General features: G+C 41.4%; 1 protein-coding gene across 2 annotated transcripts in view; it reads right to left on the bottom strand.

Annotated features, from left to right (window-relative positions):
- Positions 1-24,617, bottom strand: part of CASK (calcium/calmodulin dependent serine protein kinase) — a 252,904-nt gene that overhangs the window by 121,863 nt on the left and 106,424 nt on the right. For both annotated transcript variants that reach the window (XM_066619767.1, XM_066619768.1), the window contains exons 4-5: positions 21,142-21,219; positions 12,697-12,769 (exon numbers count right to left, since the gene is read on the bottom strand). In XM_066619767.1, coding sequence (XP_066475864.1) covers positions 12,697-12,769; positions 21,142-21,219 — 151 coding nt within the window. The remainder of the gene's footprint in view (positions 1-12,696; positions 12,770-21,141; positions 21,220-24,617) is intronic.

Raw genomic sequence — 24,617 nt, 5'->3', positions numbered from 1 at the left:
CCTCTCCTGCCCCTCCCCCTGCATCCCGTCTGCCTCACCACTGCTCCCTGTTCAACTTCCTGATAGACACAAACCCCTCTCCTGCCCCTCCCCCTGCATCCCGTCTGCCTCACCACTGCTCCCTGTTCAACTTCCTGATACACACAAACCCCTCTCCTGCCCCTCCCCCCTGCATCCCGTCTGCCTCACCACTGCTCCCTGTTCAACTTCCTGATACACACAAACCCCTCTCCTGCCCCTCCCCCCTGCATCCCGTCTGCCTCACCACTGCTCCCTGTTCAACTTCCTGATACACACAAACCCCTCTCCTGCCCCTCCCCCATAATATTAAAGGATAATATTAAAAGAATAATAATAAATAATATAATAAAATAATAAAAATATTTTAATATTAATATCATAATATTAAAAGAATAATATTAAAAGGAACTTTATAAAAGCTGTAGTTCACCTGACACTAGGCCAATTTTGATCACTTTCCCTTGCCCAATATTGTGTAAATTATGTAATGTCAGTGGTTGCCAAACTGTGGGTCAGGACCCATTGGTAGGTTGCAACCTGATTTTTGGCGGGTCACCCAAGGGTGATGGAAGGATCAGATAACTAATTGCCTCAAACCCTGAGGCTATTCAAAATTCAGATACTGTAGCTGCTAATTACCCTGCAAAGAGCTCAGCTCCTGCAGTTTGCAAGCATGTGTACATATAGGGAGATAAATGTTTCAGGGTCTTTTTTCTGTTTATTATTATTTATAATATTTAAATAAAAATATTTATAATAATAAGGGCAGGAGGTCTGGTCTAGAGGGTAGAGCCTCCATTTGCCTGAAGATGACATCCACAAGGTCGCCAGTTCGAGGCCACCGGAACCGTACGACCTTGAAGCAGCTGACAAGCTGAGCCGAGTTATTCCATCTGCTCTGAGCGTGGGAGGATGGAGGCCAGAATGTGAAACCAGATCAGAAAGAAACATCTGAATGTTGTGGTTCTTGTAATGTAGAACCTTCTTTCAATTGTAAAAATCCCTACGGGGATTTAAATAGCCTGCCTATGTAAACCGCCTTGAGTAAAGTCTTGAATAAAGACCAAGAAAGGCGGTATATAAATACCTGTATTATTATTATTATTATTACAAAATATAAATTTGTATATAAAATATAATTATTATAAACAAAATATTTCTTTCTTGATCTTTTTTTTTTAAAGTCTGGTAAACCTAGGTAGACCCCTAGGTAAACCCAACAGAGCGTGGTTTTAAAAAGTGAGTCCCAGTGCTAAAAGGTTTGGGAACTACTTGTCTATACAAATCTAATAAGAAAAAGTAATGAGATACTTAGATAAGTTCAATATATTACCCAATATATTAATTGAGTATTTCCCAATTGGAAATTTCTAAATTTCCAAGTCAATTTTATTCTTGTTTAATCTAATCTAAATCCCACTAAGTACAATGGGGCTTACTCACAGGAAAGTGCAAATCATTACACTTCTCTAGTTTAAAAACAAGTATAAACTACATTTATACTAAAACATTGTATAATTCTAAACCCTTCAAAGATTTACACTGTGTTGTTCAAAAATTGGATCATATTCTGTTTGTAGTCAGTTTGATTTCACATTTTGGCACGTGCTTAAATCAAAACAAATTTCCAACATATAAATTAGATTTATAAAAAGGAAGAATGTCCGTGATTACTAGCTAGAATTATACAATCCAATACAAAAATGCAGTAACTAGTTATAGCTATGTAGATGGTATTTTCCCTATTTAATACATATTTCTTTTAAGGACAGAGGTCTCAAATAAAAGGCCAGATGTGTTATTAATTCTCAATAGGGAAGAAGACTGGAATAATGTATCAGTGGATGGTGAGCTCATGCTAGACTAGGTGCAAAAAAAAGCTAAAATCATGCCAATTGGTAAAGATGGGGGGGGGGGGGAACTTAACCAAACTGCCCCCTCTCTTAAATAGTACTGCTAGGACAGATTAGTTTGGACTGTTATGTCAAAGTTAACAGATCTATACAGCGCCCTAAAGTGTTGACAACAAAACAGAGCAGTGTATGTTGTACACTGTGGACTGCCGCAACAATAGGACTTATTGTGATGGTTGTTCAGTCTATCAGAAAGGAAGATAAGAACTCCGTAATGTGTTTCCACTACAGGAAAAACAAAATGCAAAAATAGAAGCAGGTTTCAATTATATTCTTGTTTTAATATTTTGGATCACTTTCATTTTACTGATTCTGTCATACATTAAAATTGCAAACAATCTTCTGAAAATTTCTAAGAAGAGAACAAGTTTGCCAAATAATGGAAAGTATGCTACTATGGCCAAGAACTACTTTATTGTACTTGTTATTTTTACATTATGTCTTGTTCCTTATCATGTTTTCAGATTTATTCACATTACTTCACAGCTGCAAGATACCTCCTGTTACTGGAAGCAGTTCATTCACAAATGTAATGAGATTATGCTTGTCTTGTCACCCTTTAATAGCTGCCTAGACTCAGTTAAGAACATAAGAACAGCCCCACTGGATCAGGCCATAGGCCCATCTAGTCCATTTTCCTGTATCTCACAGCGGCCCACCAAATGCCCCAGGGAGCACACCAGATAACAAGAGACCTCATCCTGGTGCCCTCCTTTGCATCTGGCCTTCTGACATAACCCATTTCAAAAATCAGGAGGTTGCGCATACACATCATGGCTTGTACCCCGTAATGGATTTTTCCTCCAGAAACTCGTCCACTCCCCTTTTAAAGGCGTCCAGACCAGATGCCGTCACATCCTGTGGCAAGGCGTTCCACAGACCAACCACAAACTGAGTAAAGAAATATTTTCTCTTGTCTGTTCTAACTCTCCCAACACTCAATTTTAGTGGATGTCCCCTGGTTCTGGTGTTATGTGAGAGTGTAAAGAGCATCTCCCTATCCACTCTGTCCATCCCCTGCATAATTTTTTATGTCTCAATCATGTCCCCCCTCAGATGTCTCTTTTCTAGGCTGAAGAGGCCCAAACGCTGTAGCCTTTCCTCGTAAGGAAGGTGCCCCAGCCCCGTAATCATCTTAGTCGCTCTCTTTTGCACCTTTTCCATTTCCACTATGTTTTTTTGAGATACGGCGACCAGAACTGGACACAATACTCCAGGTGTGGTCTTACCATCGATTTGTACAACGGCATTATAATATTAGCCGTTTTGTTCTCAATACCTTTCCTAATGATCCCAAGCATAGAATTGGCCCTCTTAACTGCCACCGCACATTGGGTCGACACTTTCATAGACCTGTCCACCACCACCCCAAGATATCTCTCCTGATGTGTCACAGACAGCTCAGAACCCATCAACCTATATCTAAAGTTTTGATTTTTTGCCCCAATGTGCATGACCTTAAACTTACTGACATTGAAGCGCACCTGCCATTTTGTTGCCCACTCTGGGAGTGAGGTCAAGTGTACGACAATGTGAAGTTTTGATTTTTTGCCCCAATGTGCATGACTTTACACTTACTGACATTGAAGCGCATCTGCCATTTTGCTGCCCATTCTGCCAGTCTGGAGAGATCCTTCTGGAGCACCTCACAATCACTTCTGGTCTTCACCACTCGGAAAAGTTTGGTGTCGTCTGCAAACTTTGCAACCTCACTGCTCACCCCTGTCTCCAGGTCATTTATGGGGTACATTATGGGGTACACCGCTTTTCACCTCTCTCCACTGTGAAAATTGCCCATTGACACCCACTCTCTGCTTCCTGGCCTCCAACCAGTTCTCAATCCATGAGAGGACCTGTCCTCTAATTCCCTGACTGTGGAGTTTTTTCAGTAGCCTTTGGTGAGGGACCGTGTCAAACGCCTTCTGAAAGTCCAGATATATAATGTCCACGGGTTCTCCCGCATCCACATGCCTGTTGACCTTTTCAAAGAATTCTATAAGGTTCGTGAGGCAAGACTTACCCTTACAGAAGCCATGCTGATTCTCCCTCAGCAAGGCCTGTTCATCTATGTCAGGGGTGCTCACACTTTTTTGGCTCGAGAGCTACTTTGAAACCCAGCAAGGCCCGGAGATCTACCAGGGGGGAAGGAAGCATCTGACAGACACCCCCTTTAATGTATGGAGCCCCTGCTGGAGTCTAGTCAGTTTCGTCAGTTTTGTTGCTGCATGCCTGAAGAGCAGCTAAAGTCAATTTCAGTGTCAGTTTAGTGTCAGCTAAATATGTCAGTTTCATCTAGTCACTAGACAAAACTGACATATTAACAGTTTGGAGAGACAGGGCTCCGCGATCTACTCATTTTGCCTTGCGATCTACCGGTAGATCGCGATCCACCTATTGAGCATCCCTGATCTATGTGTTTTGAGATCCCATCTTTGATGAGGCATTCCACCATCTTACCCGGTATAGATGTTAGGCTGACCAGCCTATAGTTTCCCAGGTCCCCCCTCTTTCCCTTTTTAAAGATAGGCGTGACATTTGCTATCCTCCAATCTTCTGGCACCGTGGCCGTTTTGAGGGACAAGTTGCATATCTTAGTCAAGAGATCAGCAACTTCATTCTTCAATTCCTTAATAACTCTTGGGTGGATGCCATCAGGGCCCGGTGACTTATTGATCTTTAATTTATCAATGAGGTCTGAAACATCTTCTCTTTTAACCTCTATCTGACTTAACTCCTCGGTCAGGAGGGGGCGTTCGGGCAGCGGTATCTGCCCAAGGTCTTCTGCCGTGAAGACAGATGCAAAGAACTCATTTAATTTCTCTGCCATCTCTTTTATCTCCCCTTTCCCTCCCTCACCATCCAGAGGGCCAACCGCTTCTCTGGCGGGTTTCCTGCTTCTAACATATTTGAAGAAGTTTTTATTATTCCCCTTAAAGCTGCTGGCCATGCGTTCCTTATAGTATCGCTTGGCCTCCCATATCAGCTTCTTACATTTCTTTTGCCACAGTTTATGTTCCTTTTTATTCTCCTCATTAGGGCAAGACTTCCATTTACGGAAAGAAGCTTCCTTGCCCTTCACAGCGTCTCTAACTTGGCTCGTTAGCCATGCGGGCACCCTCCTGGATTTAGTGGAACCCTTCTTTCTATGCGGTATACATCTCTGCTGGGCCTCTATTACTGTTGTTTTAAGCAGCCTCCATGCACTCTGGAGAGATTGGACTCTTTTTACCCTCCCTTTCAACCTCCTTCCAACCAGCCTCCTCATTTGAGGGAAGTCCGCCTGTCGGAAGTCAAGGGTTTTTGTTAGAGATTTGCCTGGTATTCTTTCCCCAACGTGCATGTTGAAATGGATCACAGCATGATCACTGTTCCCCAGTGGCTCAGTAATATTTACATCTCTAACCAGGTCCTGTGTACCGCACAATATTAAATACAGAGTCACCTGTCCTCTGGTGGGCTCCGTGACTAGCTGCTCTAAACCACAGTCATTTAGCACATCAAGAAATCCGGTCTCCTTATCGTGACCAGAACTCAAATTGACCCCGTCTATATGAGGATAATTGAAGTCCCCCATGATTACAACCCTGTCCCTCCTTGTCACCTCCCTGATCTGTTTCCTCATTTCAAGGTCCCCATCCGATTTCTGGTCTGGAGGATGATAGCACGCCCCCAGTATTACATTGCTGCACAAGCCTGGTAATTTAACCCACACAGATTCTACGGTGGAGTCGGACCCACCTTCAATCTCTACTTTGCTGGATTCTATCCCTTCCTTAACATAAACCGCCACCCCACCTCCAACACGCCCCTGCCTGTCCCTCCTGTAGAGTTTATAGCCTGGGATTGCGGTATCCCACTGATTCTCCACATTCCACCAGGTTTCCATTATGCCCACTATGTCAATGTTTTCCCTTGTCACCAGACATTCCAGTTCTTCCATCTTTGCTCAGAGACTTTGGGCATTCGCATAAAAGCATTTGTACACGGAATGCCCCAGGATGGGCTGCTTATTCGCTCCTTTGTCCCGGCATCCTCTCATTGTGCCAAACCATCTATCACATCCCATCACGCTACCTTTCCCAATTTCTTCTCCTACTCTACCTTTGTCTTGCTGTTCTCTAACCTCCCCATCCTCATCCCATAGGGATGAGGAGTCCCGAACCGGATGCCCCTCGGCTCCTGTCAGCCTTCCCCCAGGGATCAGTTTAAAAGCTGCTCTGCCACCTTCTTAATGTTCTGCGCCAGCAGTCTGGTTCCATTCTGGTTCAAGTGGAGCCCGTCCCTCTTGTACAGGTCCCGCTTGTCCCAAAACGTTCCCCAGTGCCTAACAAATCTAAGCCCCTCCTCCCTACACCACCGTCTCATCCATGCATTGGGAAATCTAATGTCCGCCTGCCTAGCTGGCCCTGCGCGTGGAACAGGTAGCACTTCAGAGAACGCTACCTTTGAGGTCCTGGCTTTCAGCTTCCTGCCTAAAAGCCTAAATTTGGCCTCCAGGACCTCCCAGCTACACTTGCCCACGTTGTTGGTGCCGACATGCACCATAACCGCTACCTCTCCCCCAGCACTGTCTACCAGCCTGTCTAGACGAGAAGTGATGTCCGCAACCTTTGCACCAGGCAGGCAAGTCACAATGCGGTCCTCACATCTGTCGCAAACCCCCCTCTCTATGTTTCTAATAATTGAATCCCCCACTACAAGAAACCCCCGACCCCCCTCTCGCCGAGGAGTTATGTATTTCTTAATGTCCAGGAGCATCCGTAAGACCATATGTCAACTGATTTGTAAGAAACTTCATTTGGATCCTAGCATGAGTGACAGTACTTCAGAAATGAAACCAGGACATTGTTTTAATGATAATCCAACAAACTTCAGCTATCACACCAGTTTTTCTTTTAGCAAGAAATCCATGAGATAAGCCATTTATTTAACAGATTCTCATAGCATATATTAAATAGCCTAGACCAGTGTTTCTCAAACTGTGGATTGTGACCCGATAAGTGGGCTACAAGCCAATTTTAGGGAGGGTCCCCCATTCATTTCAATGTATATTTTATTTTTAATATATTAGACTTGATGCTACCATGGTATGTGACTGCATTTGGGAAAATGTTACAGAACTGTGGTTTTAACAGCTACTTTGTATGTGCTCTTAGTTATAGACAATGGGGTATAATGGAATAATCTCTTTCCATTACAGAATAATTTCTTTCTATTACATTTCATTACATTCAACACCTGTAGTAGCTGAATGCAGTATATACCTGTAAGTGCGTCTTTTGAGTTATCTTTAGCCCTGAGAGGCTGAGGAATCTTCTGAGGGCCAGATCTGGCCAGGGTTTGGACACCCCTGGTTTAAAGCTTTAACACATATAATTTAATGCTCACTCTATATATACACATGTACAGGTCAATATGTTTAGTAACTAATTTCAGCAAGATCAACACAATTTATGCTACACTAACTGTATGTGCATACCCCATCCCACCTACTGCAATAATCCAAAGCCAGAAGGAACATTTTTTTTCCTGGTGGTGGGGGAAACCTTATCTGCAAGGAGTAGATGACAGCAGAAGACACAGGTCATCCTTCACACTGCCATCTATAACTGTCACCTATCACTGCTGGTTCCCAGGCAGCATAGATGGTAGCTTTCTTTCAGTGTGTCTATATATCCTAAGTGGGGAAAGTTCACCACTGTAGGGCCTTTGCCTGATGGTCTTCCCAAAACAGGATAGATGCTATTGATAATCTATCGCAAGGTGGTAGGATATAAAAATAACCTGCTTTACCTTATCAGAGTTGCTGGTAGGAAGGGTAAACACTAACAGATTGCTATGCAAAAGGGAACAAAATCTTATTTAGAATTATTTTCAGATTGTAGTTTGCTGGCAACAGAAAAAGGGCAGTGTTTAATTTCTAAGGAAAGAAGTGCTAGGACCTAAGTCTGTAGGAGATATCACTCTGCAATCACTTTTTGTAATGGTAAGTATACCCAGAAAGGGAAAGCTGCAATTGCTTAAAGTCTGAGAAAGAACTTTATTTATGCTCAGAGACATTCTACTATTAGTGCATGAGCTATCACCTGCTTTCTATTTCTTATTGGCAGCTCTGGAAGGCTCTTTCCATGTGCAAGTTTAGTTTCAAAACTAAACTAAAAAAAAATCACACCACATCTACCAAATAAATTTACAAATGTACTGATATTACAATGCCATTTTTGGCTGGAAACTATGCATATGGAGATTTTAATCTATGCAAAAGTATTTTATTATTGTTTCTTTCTATGAATAATGGACAATACTCAGATAATGACCAACTTTTGTAGGGGATTTCTTCTGAAAAGGTTTAGCTAATGTTTGCAGAATACCACTGCATTAGTATATGGATACATTCCAGCAATTGTAGCTAACACTCACCCTCTGAATAATCAAGAATTTAAGTGCTATAGCTGGAAAGTTGAATACGCAGACTACCCTAATGTTGCTATTTTCTTTCTTGTTGCTACTACATTCTTCCCCCCTATTTTTATAGCAGTATTTAAAAGCAGTATTGCTTTTAAAGTATCTGTCAACTATATAACTAAAATGCAGAAGCATACATTCATTACTGAAAAGAAGAACTTGATTTATAAGTGGAATTAAAAGGAATATTTTTGCCATTCAAACTGCATTAACTATTTTCTTTCTTAATGTAATAAACAATAAGCTGCAAGATGTAGTAACTATTTAGTGGTTTTAATTTCCTCAGTTTTTTTAAGAACCCCTTGTAAACCTTTTCTTAGAAAAAAGCTTTAAGTAAAGCACATACAGTACTTTAAGTAAGAGCCCAGTCCCATTGTTCCCCCCCGCCACGACTGATGCACTAGTGGCAAAATGGCTACCACTGCATCCTGCAGCGAGGGGGGGGTGGTCCAGGAAGTCTTTGTGTATGTAAACAATTGTTCCCTTACCCAGGAGAAAGGTTTTGCAATGTAGGAAGATCCACTTGGACCACTGCTAGCTAAATAGCTGGCATAGGTCCTCATAACCTGCACTGCAGGATAAGGACCAGGAAGGGTGCTTGGATTCATCTCAAAAATAGTGGAACTGGAAAAGGTGCAGAAGAGAGCAACCAAAATGATTAGTGGGCTGGGACACCTTCCTTATCAGGAAGGGCTACAATGTTTAAGGTTGTTCAGTCTAAGAAGGTGCCTGAGGAGACAAATTACTGAGATGCATAAAATTATGCTTGGGATGGACAGAAGAACTTCTTTTCCCTCTCATACAATACCAGAACCAGGGGTCATCCACTAAAATTGTCTTTCAGGAGAGTTAGAATACACAATGTTGAGGGTGAAAGTGAGCTATCCAACTGCTAAAGTTGTTGTTGTTCAGTCATTAAGTCATGACTGACTCTTCGTGACTCCATGGACAACAGCACGCCAGGCCTCCCTGTCTACACTAACTTCTCGAGTTTGTCCAGTCATGTTAATTGCCTCGGTGACAATATCAAACCATTTCATCCTTTGCTATCCCCCTTCTTCTTTTGCTTTCAATTTTTCCCAGCATCAGGATCTTTACTAAGGAGTTATCCCTTCTCATGAGATGACCAAAGTATTTAAACTTCAGCTTCAGTATCTGTCCTTCCAATGAATAGTCAGGGTTGATTTCTTGTAAGATTGACTGATTTGATCTCCTAGCAGTCAAGGGAACTCTCAAAAGTCTTCTCTAACACCATAATTCAAAAACATCTATTCTTCAGTGCTCAGTCATCCTTATGGTCCAGCTGTCATAGCCATACATTACTACTGGGAAAACTGTAGTCAAAACCGCTTTGACTACATGAACCTTTGTTGACAAGGTGATGTGTCGGCTTTTCATTAAGTTGTCTAGCCTTACCATAGCTTCCCTTCCAAGAAGTAGGCGTCTTTTAATTTCATGGCTACAATCTCCGTCTGCAGTGATCTTATAGCCCAAGAAGATAAACTCTGTCATGGCTTCCAGTTCTTCCCCTTATGTTTGCCATGAAGTAATGCCATGTTTGCCATGAAGGAACCTCATGCCATGATTTTAGTTTTTTAAATGTTAATTTTTTAAAAATATTTTATTTTAATGTTAACTGTTGAAGTGCCTCAGGTCAAATTCCTTGAACTGTACACCTGAAATGATTCTGGAAAATTGAATGTATCTCAGTGAAACAAGATGGTACCGCCCAAATCACATTCCCAATGGAAGGGAACAAGGGACATGTGGAAGATATGCACCTATCCAAGATGACCCAGGTGTGAGTGAGATACACTCACCTTCTCTTGAAGAAGGAGTTGAGGGGGAGAGATGGGCAACTTGTTGGAGGAACTACTGGATCTGTCTTATCTTTCATTATTTAGGTCTGTTCTTTCTTGTAGTAAACAAGGCTACAATCCTACATACTTTCATGAAGGAAGCCCTATTGGCCAATGGGACCTGCTCCTGGGTAGACATACATCAGTGCTACAAAACCTCTTTTGTACAACTGGATTGTTCCAAAGTAAGTCAGAGTAAAATTCTCTGACAGCTACAATGCAAGTCAATGGAACCCTGTAAGTTCCATTGTTTCACAAAAGCAATATTTTGTTGAGGTATATGGAAACAACTGGAATTTTGTCTGGAGGCATATACATTAAATCCTTAGTAACCACAAACTGTATGTGTGGATTTGCTTATCTGCAGGAACAAAATTGTAACTTAGATCATGCCATCTGCGACTATCTGTGACCATAGTGAAGCTATCTGCTGCTGGCATTCCTGACCAGATTTGCTACCCCTCCCCCTAACTACAATGATCCTATAGGATCAATGATTTGGTATCTGCCAATTCTGCATCTGCTGGTTTTCCAAGAACCTAACCCCAGAATATAACAAGAAAAAAAAACCAAGGAAGCAGCAAGAAACCATACGTATAGCCGTACCTCATAAATTACAACAGCTTTAACAAAATAGCTTTATTGATAATTTTATCATCTGGACTCCTATGCACCCACCTAGCCATCGCTGAAAAGGTACCTTTAGAATTTATCAGCATAAGGTTAACAACGTATGTCCTGGAATGGAGCATATAGCCTATGAAACATGCACATTGTCCATGGCTTTTTTCCCTTGCTTCTATTTCAAAGAAAATAAAATGTTTCGCTCGTGGATAAAAGTACAAATGGCAATGTATTCTAAAGGCTCATTTAAGACAAAATAAGAGCTGTGTGCTAGGTTAGGATAGACTGAACAGATCAGATAAGGATAGACAAAGTAAATAAGGTGGATTAGATATTTTTTAATGTCAGTGGTTTATGTTCAAACAACATGACTAGAAGAAGAAAAAGACCGAGTGCTGCTTCATTAACTCTTGCACAGACACCAGTGGAAGACTTTCCAGTGAAGAGCTGCAGTGTACTAGGGACTGCATTACAGTACAATACACAGGGTGAACGAGGAAGTTACATGCATATAGCATATACACATATGAAACTGCCTTATACATAAACATTACCATCTAGCTCAGTATTGTCTCTACTAATTGGCAATGGCTCTCCATGGTTTTAGACAGAGCTTTCTCATCCCTACTTGATCCTAAGGATTACATTTAGAATTTTCTGCATGTAAAGCAAGGGTCTCCAAACCTTGGCCCGGGGGGCAGATGTGGCCCGCAGCAAGCCTCTTTCCGGCCCATGGCCAACCTCTTGTCCCCTGAAAGCCTCTCACCCACTCAACTGAACCTGACCAGAACTGTGTCCAGAATTGTGACCTCTGACCCACTCAACTGAACCTGATCAGAATTGTGTCTGGAGGGTGTTCTGAGGGCCAGAGAAGTTGAATGAATGAGCCCATTCATTCATTTATTCACTCATCTAAGTTCCATCTCTAATTTATTTGTTTAAATTTTATATTTAAATTTTTTTTTCCTGCCCTCCACACCACGCCAGATATTTGATGTGGCCCTCTGGCCAAAAAGTTTGGAGATCCCTGATGTAAAGCATAAACTCTGTCGCTGAACTACAGGTTGAGACTAATTACTCACATGGGTTCTGTTCCAAGCACTCACATGGATGGCAAAAACGCACTATAGCAAATCAATTTAAAAAACAAAGTTTCTTTGCTCTGGTGATTTAAAAACAGCCTTGCTGACCTTTTGACTCTAAGATAAGAGTCATTAAGAAGACAATCCATCAACCAGTCCTCCTCCAAGAGCTTAGAAAGCTTCACTCAGCCCCTCCCTGCACCAATGCAAAATGATCACCTTTCTTTCACTGCTCAGGGGGAGGCAGGGGTCTGCTGGAGAGAGAATGATTGATGGATTGTCAGCCAGCTGCCCTCTCTCTCTCTCTCATTAAGGAGGCTATTGTTAAAGGACTGTTCAGTTTTTTAAACAGTCCTTCCCCTTCTCCCATTTTCCCCTTCTCCAGGGATCAGCACATTCCTTCTCATTTGCAGGGGCCATTCGTGTTGAGTCAAATCCATGTATAAAAAATCCGTGTATAAATAGGCTGGACCTGTACAGTCCTGTCCCTCTCCTCCCTTTGTAATTTACTTTCAGATGGTGGAAGGACACCTCTGGATTCAAGACACAATTTTTAATATTTTGTTAGCAGCGATTACCTAAATCACTGGTATTGTTGATAGGTTTTTGACTCTGTCTCAACTATCAGTTAAGATAATTGCAACAATGAAGGAGGCAGAAAAAAATGACTGCGTTACTGTACCATCAGCATGGTAACAAAGGATATTTTTGTGCTGTTAATATATGACTCACCTTCACATCCCTGTGAATTATATTATTATCATGACAATAGCGTAGTGCTTCCAGTATCTGTCTCATGTAATGACTGCAAAACAAAATATACATAAGATTACTACAACCTTATAAAGAAAATATTTTCAGTATTGTTCAAGTTGCTTTTGACACTCCAAAACAGAAAAAACATACCTTTGTATTCAGATGTAGTTTCCTAACAATTGACTTCCATACAGAAACATCTATTGGTCATTGAGAAACATTATTAGTTTGTCAACCGACATAGCTTTAAGGCTAATCTGGTCACTTGAGATATGTCAAAGCACACACAACTCAAGAAACAAGTTTTATAGCAGTTTCTCTCAAACTGCAGCATCATGATGCCCCAGCTAGAAAAGTTCTGCATTTGTCCTCCTAAGTGGCAGGAGGGATGATGGTGATGAGATCGGAATGATCGCCACACCAGGGGCTTGATTTCTACTCACCCTTGTCTGCTGCAGCATTGGAAGCGTGCAGGGAGCCCCACAGAGACCTCTGCAGGGCTCCCTGCGCCTCAAGAAGAAATGCAATCGCGACCCACTTCCAGGTTGCAATCGCAAAACCAGAAGTGGATCATGATCGCATTTCTTCAACGTTTTGAGGTGTGAGGAGTTCTGCAAAGGGCTCTGTGGGGCTTCCCACATCCCTCGGATGCAGCAGTTCTACTCAGGGGTGAGTAGAAATCAAGCCCCTGGGTCCCTGCTGGTGATGCGATTGTTCCAATCACATCACCATCCCCCTGTTCCTGCAAACACTTATAGAGGTTCAAACTCTATACAAGTGTTTGATAAACACTCTTCTAGAGGATACTTTGATTAGAACGCTGATCCTCTAAAAGCACTTTTTACAACAAAAGCAACCGTGTCATATGATGCCTCTGTGAAAGTTGAGGTGTTGACTATTACGGAAGAGAGAGGTGAGCCATTAAAATCAGGGTGCTATCCTAAAAATGTTTTCGGAGGCAACCATTACAATGCTGTCGAAGGTGCTATACTTCAAGCAGAACTGTATAGGATGCCCTCAAGATCAGGACACATACAGATGTATAGGCTTCTCCTTTATTCATTTTCCCCCTCTCTTTCAGTACCCGATACTAGCTCTAGAAACTCATTTTTTCTCAGAAAGCTGAGTCTGAGCTTCTCTATCAATCCTAAAGGCAGTGGTTCCCAAACAGTGATTCGTAGCTCCCTGTGAGACATTGCCTGGGGAGCCATGGAAACCATCCAGAGGAGCCATGGAATTCTTGTGAAAAACTTGCCGTCCAATACAAAGTCTAGGATTGTAGCCCTAATGGGGAGCCATGGCCAATGCCCCTGTAGGTCAAGGAAGCCACCAGTTGAAAAAGTTTGGGAACCACTGCCTTAGGGGTTGTGCCACAATCAAGTATATTCAGAAGGCTCATCTAACATGCAAGAAATTCTATCAGGTTTGGGTTAAGTAAAAGGGAGGCCATCTCAGGAACACACTGCACTATCAAAAAGAACATTCATCTAATGGATAAATTTGCAGTCTGAGGGTCAGTGCTATTTTGATGGGGAACAAGTAGTCTGTCCTGGCATAGAACTGTGTAGGAAACTCGAAACAGACTAAGATCACAGGTACTAAAGAGAACATACAGGAAAGAGTAAAACAAAAACAATTTGAGTAGACTTCACCATTTGTTGTACAAAACCCAAGGGGCTGCTTTGGACAAGACAACTATACTTCTAAGTATGATAAAGTATGATAAAGTTCATACTTCTCAGTATGATAAAGAAACTTGATGGTTAAAGCTTTCTTGATCAAACAAATCAAGGAAGGTGTTTTCAACATAATAATGAAAAAAAATAGAATTTCCAATTCTCTCAGGGCATATTATCCTAGTGCTACTTTATTTCTGAAAAATTATCTAAGATGCCATTTGAAATCTAAGTAACATCTCTATGGAAACAATAAGAAGTTTTATAACATTAACATGAGTAATATAAATATTAAATAATTTTTTTAAAATGCACACTATGGTTAATGTTACCCATTGGGTATTTTTTTTTTCATAATGCTTTTGTGCATGCTCTCTAAAGTACATGTGGTTACATTAGTTTTGAGTTGTTTTTAAAAGGGCATATAAAGGATTGAACTACCAATCACATCGTGCTACACAAACAGCATGAACAAGGAATTTAAGTTTGAATCTCTTTTATAATACACAAAAGGCCCAATCTTATCCAACTTTCCAGTGCTGATGCAGCCACAATGCAGCCCTTGAGAACAAAGGGAACAAAGGTTCCCTTACCTTGAGAAGACCTCTGCAACTGCCTGGATGCAGCGCACACTCCATTGCCATGGCTGCATCAGTGGTGGAAAATTGGATAGGACTGGACCCTAAGCTTTGGGACACATTCACATAACCAACAGACATCTCTGAAAGATAGCTTACCACCAGGTTTGGACCAGGTCTCTTTTTGCACAAGACCCTGCCAAGTGTGATGCCCTGAAGACAATAATTGTCATTATATGCATGGCTATGGGCAGGGTATGCACTGAAGGTAAGCACTCCAAATGGAGTTTTCAGGTTTTCCCAAACTTTATGGTGGTTTGATATGAATTTGGGGTGCCAATTCCAAAAATGGCATCCATTTTGCCCTATCACGTCTAGTTTTGGAGATATAGTATAGCCTTATTAGTGAATGGTTCAAGCAGCTTCCTCATGAGGAAGCCAGGGTGTAGGCTTTTTCTCACTTTTTCTATGCGAGAGGGAACCACATACCAGCAGCCTTGAAGACCTTCAATGCCAAGGTGATTCCCCAATTATTTTATGGAATTCCCCTTTGGATTGGGGTGTTAAACAAAGCCCTGGAGTCTGTCCAAGGTAAATTTCTGTCTTCCAAATTGTGTAGCTTATTCAGCCCTATGTCTAGAAATGGTCCAATCATTGTTAGAAACCAGGGCCTGGCTGATGGCCATCAAATATTGGCTACGCATATATTACAACTATGACAACTTGAAGCCTGCTATACATGATGTTCTTTGAATCTAATCGGCCCCTTGCTATAACCACTTTGGAAAAGAAAATTTAATCAGTTGGGCTCTCCTTTCTCCCTTGCTAGATTTAATGTGCTCCTGTCAGCCGTCCTTTTTGGGAAATTTCATAAAATAGCTCATTCTGAAAGGTGATGCCCTTGTGGGCTGGGTTGTGTTGAAACCATTGTCCATTCCCTTCTTTATCGTCCTTTCTACTCCAAGATCCGTCAAAGATATTTGGATCCTATACTGAGAACAAGGGGAGGACTTACAGACATGGCAAGAATACACTACCTCCTAACTGATTCTTCTGAGGAAATAACAGACACTGTGGCAACTTTCCTATATCAGCTAATTGAGCTGCGCAATTGAGAAGTTGATTTGTTATCTGGCTGACCAAATGTATATAGTTGTAGATTTGTTTGTTTTTTATGCCAATAAAGGATTATATATAGCCCAGTAGATGGCAGTCTTTTCTAAACAAAATGCCAAAATAAGTGTTGCTACATTTAGACTGGTGTACAGAATCTGGATTTTGTGAACATTTTGAAAAATAGATACTCCTGAAAAAACTATTTATGAAATTAAGTCAAAACATGCGGAGCTAAAAACATGCAGAGCTAAAAAGTAAAAAAGGATTTATAGTTGATCACAAAATTCAAATTTTATCTGAAGAGTAAATATATTACCTGGTTTCCACACTAAACCAGCATTACCCCAACTTATTCTAAAAATTGCGATTGTGACCCATTTCAAGTTTTACAATCACGAAACTAACCGGAAGTGGGTTGTGATAGCTATTTTTAACACTTCTGAGGTGTGGGGAGGTCTGCAGAGGGGTCCACGGAGCTCCCTGCAGCCCCCAGATGCTGGTGTTGGCTTGTGTAACTTTAAACCCCCTTCTGTCACCAGTGGTGGTGCAATCATGGTGATCACATCACTGCCATCCCCCTGCCCTGCCCCTTACGAGGGCAGAGACAGAGCTTCCCAGGTTAGGGCTTCTTGATGCTCCAGTTTGGGAACATCTGCACTATACTGATAGGCAACTTACAGTGTAATCCTATCCATGTCTACCAAGGAAGTTCTACTGAGTTCAGTGAAACCTCCTTACAAATTAACTGCAATCTTTGTTTTAATACTTCATTTTCTCTGCAAGTCTAATCTATTTTGGTTTTCAAAAAGTTAGAAATGAGATTTTAAGAAATATCGCATAATTGCTATGCAATAAAAACTGAACATCTGGTGCAAGAGTTTGAAGCAAATACGATTTCCTTTTAAAAAAATTATTGCATCGTTACATTAATCAATAATGTTCAAACTAAACTTTGCAATTCTGATTTGGGAGCAGATTACGATTTTGTTCAGTTTGGATGCAAAAGCATTCTGCAATTTGCTGCAAAATCAGAAACAAAATCAGAGTGTAAAGTGGAGGAGGGAGAGGATGAGTACAGGTCTTGCTTGCATAGCGCCAAACCATGGTTTGTCTTTATGTTTCAAATGCAGGCTTTTTGGAAAAGAAAGGAGATGGCAGTGTCATTTATGAAAGCAGATCTACACAACTACATAGAATGACATGCCCCGACAAAAAACTTGTAACGCTGAGGTAGCAAGAGATCCTTGGCACTTTTCATAGGATAATCTGAGTTTTGCCAAGAAATTTCCTAGTGATAAGGAATGCAATAACTATAGAAAGGGGAGAGACTGCCTTTCCATCCTCTATCCCAGCCATTCTCAACCTTTTTTCATGCTACAGCCCCTCACCTCAGGTTTTAGGGCCCCCTTGTCAAACAAGGAAAAAAGATTGTATGAAATTAAACATCTATTAACCCCTCCCACAAATGTGCCCTGGGGGCCATATGGCTCCCACTGAAAATGGGACTAAACTACTAAATGGGACTCCTACTAAACTATTCTATAGTTACTGCCTATATAGAATTCTTTAATCTTCACAATGACCATATGTCAATCTCCATTGCCAATTTCTACAGCAGCAGGCTCTTTAGAACAATTGCCTCGGTTTGGCATACCTGAAAACACACACTGTCTCCACTTTGTCTTGTTTCTGTAGGTAGGCAAATACAGTTAGTTCGCGTTATTCACTAGGGTTAACCTAACTAGGGTTAGGTTAGGTTCCAGGAAAAACTAGTGGATACTAAATTAGCAGATACTGAATCGCTGAGCCCATGGGGAAAATGGAAGGAGGTTCCAGGGGATCCTCTTCACCATACACTCTATGAACATTATGAGCCTGAATCTTAACTTGGTCTATGGAGCTGGGTGATAATGAGGGTTCTTCAACATCTGATACTTCTTCTTCCATGCTGGCTATCCCTTGGAGAAGGTTGCTGGCCCAATGACGAGGCCTCAAGTTCAGCAGTGAGGAGGGGTTGCTTCAAGTCCTCCTCCTCCTCCACGTGTTTCTTGGTTCCTTCCCTGGGCTTGCCCCAGCTCCACAGCAACCCTCATGTTGCCTTTCAGAGACAACTTCTGTCAGGATCCAGGCAAGTCCTGGCCTCTTATTACCAAGATTGTGAAGGTTCAGCTGGAGTCTCTGAGATGGTACCCAAGATGGTGGGGAAAGTCTGGAAGCAGACACAAATTGTGTCTGATGATTCTCCATGGGCCAATATCAATGCCCATTTGATGAAGAAAACTGACCCAATCCAGACAACTTTACAAAAAATGAGATGCATAATTGGCTGGAGATGATTACTGCAACCCCCTCCCCCAACAGCCATATACTGTATAGGCGTGTTTTCCTCTGCCCCTGCATTGTACTGGTGCGGCCTTCTGCTCATGAGGCAGCAACTATCTCTTCTCCTCCTCCTCATCCTATAACCTCTCTCACTCCTGCCTGCCTGCTTGTAACTGCGCTGAGACCCCCATCCTGAGTGATCCAGCACAGTAGTCACAGATAACAAGTAGGTGGTAATTCTGTCCCTCGCAGATAAATGAATTTGCAGATGGCGAATTTGCGCATAAAGAGAATTGACTGTACTGTATCAGAAGAGTGCTAAACTCAGATAATTTCCAAAAATATCCACCAGATTCCCCTCAGAAACATGTTCTGAAAGCCCTTCACCATTCCTAAAATTGGAATGCCCAAATGCAAGAACTCTATTATTCTCTCCAACAGCAAAGTTGGCGATCCCGGATTCATAAGCTGCTGGCACAACAGGGCTGCTGATAGAGCAAAATTTCCACCATACTTGGGAGAAAATCTCTTCATCAACCATTATGCACCTCAAGAAAGCAAAATCCTCCCAAATGGGAAACAGGGCTGCACATGTGTGGACTTACTTGGTGAGTGAGAACGCACATATAAGCCTAGCAAACCTTAGCCATGAGAGCTCTGAACGAACTGGGATGTAGCCTTGGCTATAGTCAATGAATGTATCCATGGGGGGGTCCATTCCCAGACCACCCCCCCATATACCACAAGCAGTGAATAACCGAATCTGCGGGTTGGGGCCATCAGAGGATCTCCAGACATGATCAGAAGTGCTTTCCAGTTTCATCCAGAGGTGTTCTGAGTCACAAGGAGGCTGCACGCAGCCTCCCCATGCCTCAGAAGGCCTGCTGGAGCCTTCTGAGATGCGCTTCCAGATGCAAAAAAACAGGAAGATTCTTCCAGTCACGTCTGGGAGGCACAGTGAGGCCCTCCAGACTTGAGTTGGGTCAAATCCGCAGGTACCAAGCCCGAAGATAAGGAGGGCCGACCTGTATTCTCTTCAGTACAGCCTCTGTTGCTCTGGAGATTTGTGAGCTGCACTATATCTCCCCACAATTGTACTGCTCCCTGTTGCCTGGACAAACTGCAGGCACCTGGAAGAGGAGGCAAGGAAGAATGAAAAATCTAAAACAGTGCAAGTTGTATAGTATGAGCAAGAATATTAAGGCTGTGGGTGGTTGGTTAGCTGATGACAGAGAAGAGAAGCTGAGTTTAGTCAAAGAGGAAGAGGGCATCTACATGATCATGAGTGCTTGGCTGCCACTGAGAGAGATGCCACCATTCTCCTCTTGAGGTGAAGGAAGGGCAGAGAAATCTTCCTTGCTGGCACTGTTGCTTGGATAGTCTTGTAAGATAGGGAGCCAAATTCCCAGACCATTTCTTCCTTTGTTTTTGAAAAATGAGAGATTAACAAGGGCGCGTCCCATTTGTTTCCTGGGGAGAATCAGTGCAAGTGTTAAAGGGAGAAAGTCTGAACTCCTAAAGAGGTGTCGAAAGTGGAAGGATTATCCATAGAACACTCATATTCTGTATAGACCCCTTCCCTAGGAACACAGATTTTCATTTTCAATGCAAGTGCAAAGTACAATTGGGGTAGAGAAAGGTTGAGGGCAAACTGCAAAACAGAACACTGAGAAGTCTGTTTTAGAAGTGCACGTACAAACTGAAAAGAGGGAGGCAATTCTAAACTGGGAATGAGACACTAAATAATTTCTGCAGAAATGAAGACTGAAAATAAGTCTGCAGCTTTGTTGCATTATTCCTTCATGTGCCATTGAAGAGAAATTTCATTTTTTTGAGGATTAAAACCACAGCTCACAAGAGCTGTCAACCCTCCCCATTCCACTGCAACCTTTTTAGAGGCCCCGCTTGTTCCTCCTAAAGTCACATCATTAGTCTCATTCTGTTCTGCAACCCATTTGCTTTATTCAACACTCCTACCCTCTCTAACTCACTTCTTCACTTTACTATATGACCTACGCACCCCAATCATTTTTATACACACTACACTTAATTCCTACAGAATATTCTCTTCTTACCACTCCTTTCTGTTGTCACAAACTAAATACCCTTGAAAAGCTCTCTCTGTAATACCTGTGATTCATTAATCCTTACCCACATACCCTTTGGACAACTTGAAAATAGTCCCAGTGTCAGATATTCTCAACTCTTGAACACCTAGATAATAAAATATAATCATAAAGCGTGACTAATACATGAACATATTCCCACTAAAAGGGGGAAAAAAACTTATCCTATAACCTATAAATGTGCAGAAGAAAGGGAAACTTGTCTTGGACACACTTGACTCATGCAAAGGATGCTGAGTAAAGAAGGCCTTGGTCTGCTCCCTCTGCTGTTCTAAATCTGCTGAACTTTGGCTGGATCATGGCCTTCAAACCTTTTACAATTCCTGGTTTACATAGTTTTAAAATGAAGTGCAGCTGATAACAGAATGTTAGTAATTGTGATTTATCTATACAATGCTGAGCCAGTACCAGAACAAAATCTTTTAATGCCAAGGGAATTGGTTTGAAGCTCAAAATTATACCAGTACAAGTAGATTTTGAATCCTGATATGTTTTAGTTCAGTTATTTATAAAGTTGCTTACAAATAACTAAATACATATTAGGTAGTTCTTCAGAAATTATTAATCCCCCTCATTACCCCAACAGATTAAAATAATACATACCTGGCTACAGCTTCACTGTATACAAAACCAGCATCAGCTCTCTTTACAATTTCAAAGCAGAGATCTGCACCATCCATACTACAGGTAAAAAGAGTATATATGTGAAAAAAATATTTTTGTAAGATCAGAAATAGCTCTTCCAAAACTAATGCTGCATCAATTTTACACTTTCAAAATTTGGTTTAAAACTCCACTATTAATAGAGCAAGTTTAGGCATATCTACTTAGAAATAAGACTCATTGAGTTCAGTGGGATCAGGTACTTCCAGGTAAATGTGTGCTGGATTGCAGGCCTAATGCTACTATTACTATTAAGTATTTGCATAGTATTAAGTATTTGCACATTCAAGTGTTCAAAATATTTCATACTGCTATCCTTACCACAATACTGTAATGGAAGCATTGTCCCCAAATTGCGGGAAGGGGAGCTGATGAAAAGGAGTAAACCAAGGTTGGTTGGTGGCCTGAGGTTACCAAGGCAGAGACAAGATTTGAACAAGACTGTGCTGTACCTCAATCTCTTGGCCATTACTACAGCAGCCCTGTAATTAAGCTAACACTATAAATATAAAACTCAAGTTTGTTGCAATTATTATTATTAATTATTATTATAATGTTTTCAATGTATTTAAATAATAATGTTGCCATTCCAACCTATTTCCTACTGGGAAGACTAATAACAGGCAGATTTTACAATACAACTAGCAATCAGTATATTTCAGATCAAAATATAATAGAGTACTGGCAAAATGGTCTCAGAAATGAATATTGAACAATAATATTTCTGAATGCTTATGAGCGACTATTAGAAACAAAGGTATCTGGTTTGCGTGCAAGGAGTAAACTGAGAAAGAATAAAATAAAAATGAGAATCCATATGATTCTGCATTCTAATACATTCCCTACATGTATTCCTCTATGTGTATTTCCCTATCAAGAACAGTTTTGAGAACTAACAATACAGTGCCCCTCATCTTGGGCAAACTTTACTTGTGCAAATGCAACTATACACACTTGGCAAACCAAAGATAAGGAAAAAAAATCCAGAGAAAAACACTTTAAATAGTGCAAGCGATTATGCCTGCCATTTCATTAATTTTCAAGGCAATTCTGAGTATAGGTATCCTCGTCCCCCATCCATGGTTCTCCACCTCCATCACGCTCTTTACTTATCTGTCTTCCTTTGCATGGTCTTTGTTTGCAGCCCTTCTTGTCACAGAACAGAGGATGAATGAAAGAAGTAGTCAGCTGTTCATGTCCCATTACCATTCTGGCTGTCTCCCTCCTCTAGCATTCTGGCTGACTGCTTCTCACTTTTCTCCTCTAGCATTCTCTAACAGGAAGGGCTGCAAATGAAGAATCCTGCAAAGGAAGAGTCATGAGAAACAATGCTTGGTGCCAGAGTTTGCTTTTATCTGTGGTGGAACCGAGAATGTATTCGCCACGGGTGGGGGGGGGATACCCCTGCATCCACAGTTTTGCATCTGCATGCCAACTCTGGAATGTAATCTATGCACAAGGAGGGGTGACTGCATATCTTGAAATATCAAACTGTATAAGCCTTATACACTCATAAGCATGAGGTAATATAAAATGAAAAGAAATCCAAAAGATTGGGTCATAATTTCTGGGTGAGTATTGAAATAGTCAAATCTAAACTCTGTACTGGCACCCAATATTTATTATTAATTCATTAATTTCTATCCCATCTTCCTCTGCATAGTTCCAAATTTTAGAAGACACTCATAAGTTCCCATGTAAGCAACTATTCTAGAATTTAGAACTAAGCATGGCCTAGTCACAGGCCACATTACTATTTTCCTATTGCTCTCTTTATGTAAAGTACATGAATACAATAAAAAGCATTTTATATCTATTGCCATAAATCATAGTGAAATGTTACAGAAGTATTACTGTTTGCAACAGCTGCATGTGTATGTACACACAAGCACTAGACTCCAACTTCATGGATTATTAGGGTCACTGCTTTCCATGGTAAGTAGAAAATCCATATAAGAAATGGTTATATAACATATGGTTATAAGCAATAGTTACATATCAGTTGTGTGGCAAGTCACAAAAAGAAGTGTTTTCAAAATTGTGAAGTTGTATTATCTAAAAATTTTGCCCAATATGTGATTACAGGTACAGACTATTTATCCACATTAGTTCTGTTTCATGACTCGGCGTGATTAACAAAAAACACATTGTGCTAAATCCCATAGTCACGCAAATACAGCTTGCAGCCTGACACTTCTGGATGGAAGGAAACTAAGGCAGCTGTTATCAATCCCCTCCCCTCCCCCCCTTCCCCTTTCACAGGTGGGATCCTGAGCTTGCTTGGGAGCCCTCTGTGTCCCAGGCAGCCTCCCGACAGCACTGTAGGTTCTCCTCCTCCTCTTCGCTGCTGCCACTCTTGCAGGCCTCCCTGGCTGCAGCCATTGTGAAAACTCCTCTGCCCCAGAGCATTCTGGGACTTGTACTCTGGCTCTCTGCTCACCCTCACCTGTCTCTCCAAGGCTCGGTAAACACTCCCGGTTTTTTTTAAAGCAATCCCCTCTGTTGCTACTGCGCACATGTGTGTGTGTGTGTGTGTGAGAGAGTGCTCCACCTTGCTGTATGTGTTCTAGCTACAGAGGTTTTTGGTCCCTCCCTTCCCCTCTTCAGCGTCGGCTGGCTCACAGGCTCCAGGAATGTTACTGTTCCTTTGCAAGGGGAGCCTCTTCCATGGCTCCAGGGCTATTTCCCTGCCTGGGCAAAACAGAGACTTTTTGCAGTGATTTGGGCTGCCTGGAAATGGATCGAGATGCCAGCTCAGGGCAAAGGAGGCAAAGGTGTGTGTGACTTTCAGTAGCCCCACCCCATTCTCGTTGAGACAAATCCGCAGATAAAAAATCCGTGGATAAATAGGCTGCATCTGTATTAAGAATATTTTTTTAAAAAACTCTCTCTCTATTTATAGAATATATCTCAAATACATGTTTATGTGCCTTGTTTCTGCCAGCTGTGAAACCTCGTAGACCACAATTGCTTTCTAAATATTTGATTGTTTTGACAATTGTCTGTAGAATAAACATTGTATCCAACATCAAAAATACTTTTCCTCTATTGAAGTACTAGACAATGCACGATATAGTTAACCAAAAACGATATATACATACTACAAAGAAGTAAGAACATTTATAGTAAACTAAAATCTGGTGGTGTGATTAATTTCTCACCAGTAGATGGAGACAGACTCTCAGTAAATTATCAAGAGCAATTAACCAGTAGTTTTCCTTCCACATGAGAATTCTCAAAGTATTTCCCAGAAATAAGAAAATGCACTTTACAGACTTATCCAGGGACTAGATGCCTTAGTTAGGTTTAAAAAATTTTAATTCTTTACTCCTTTCTCATACATGTTTTATCAGGGAAAGAAAAAGGAGACAACTTTTAAAACATCATTAGACTGAGAAGTTCATGCTTCTTTAAAA

This window comes from Tiliqua scincoides, chromosome 3, assembly GCF_035046505.1.
Source record: "Tiliqua scincoides isolate rTilSci1 chromosome 3, rTilSci1.hap2, whole genome shotgun sequence".
In the NCBI taxonomy this organism is placed as follows: Eukaryota; Metazoa; Chordata; class Lepidosauria; order Squamata; family Scincidae; genus Tiliqua; species Tiliqua scincoides.
The sequence above is the reverse complement of the archived record's forward strand: the minus strand, read 5'-3'. Positions and strand labels throughout refer to the sequence as shown.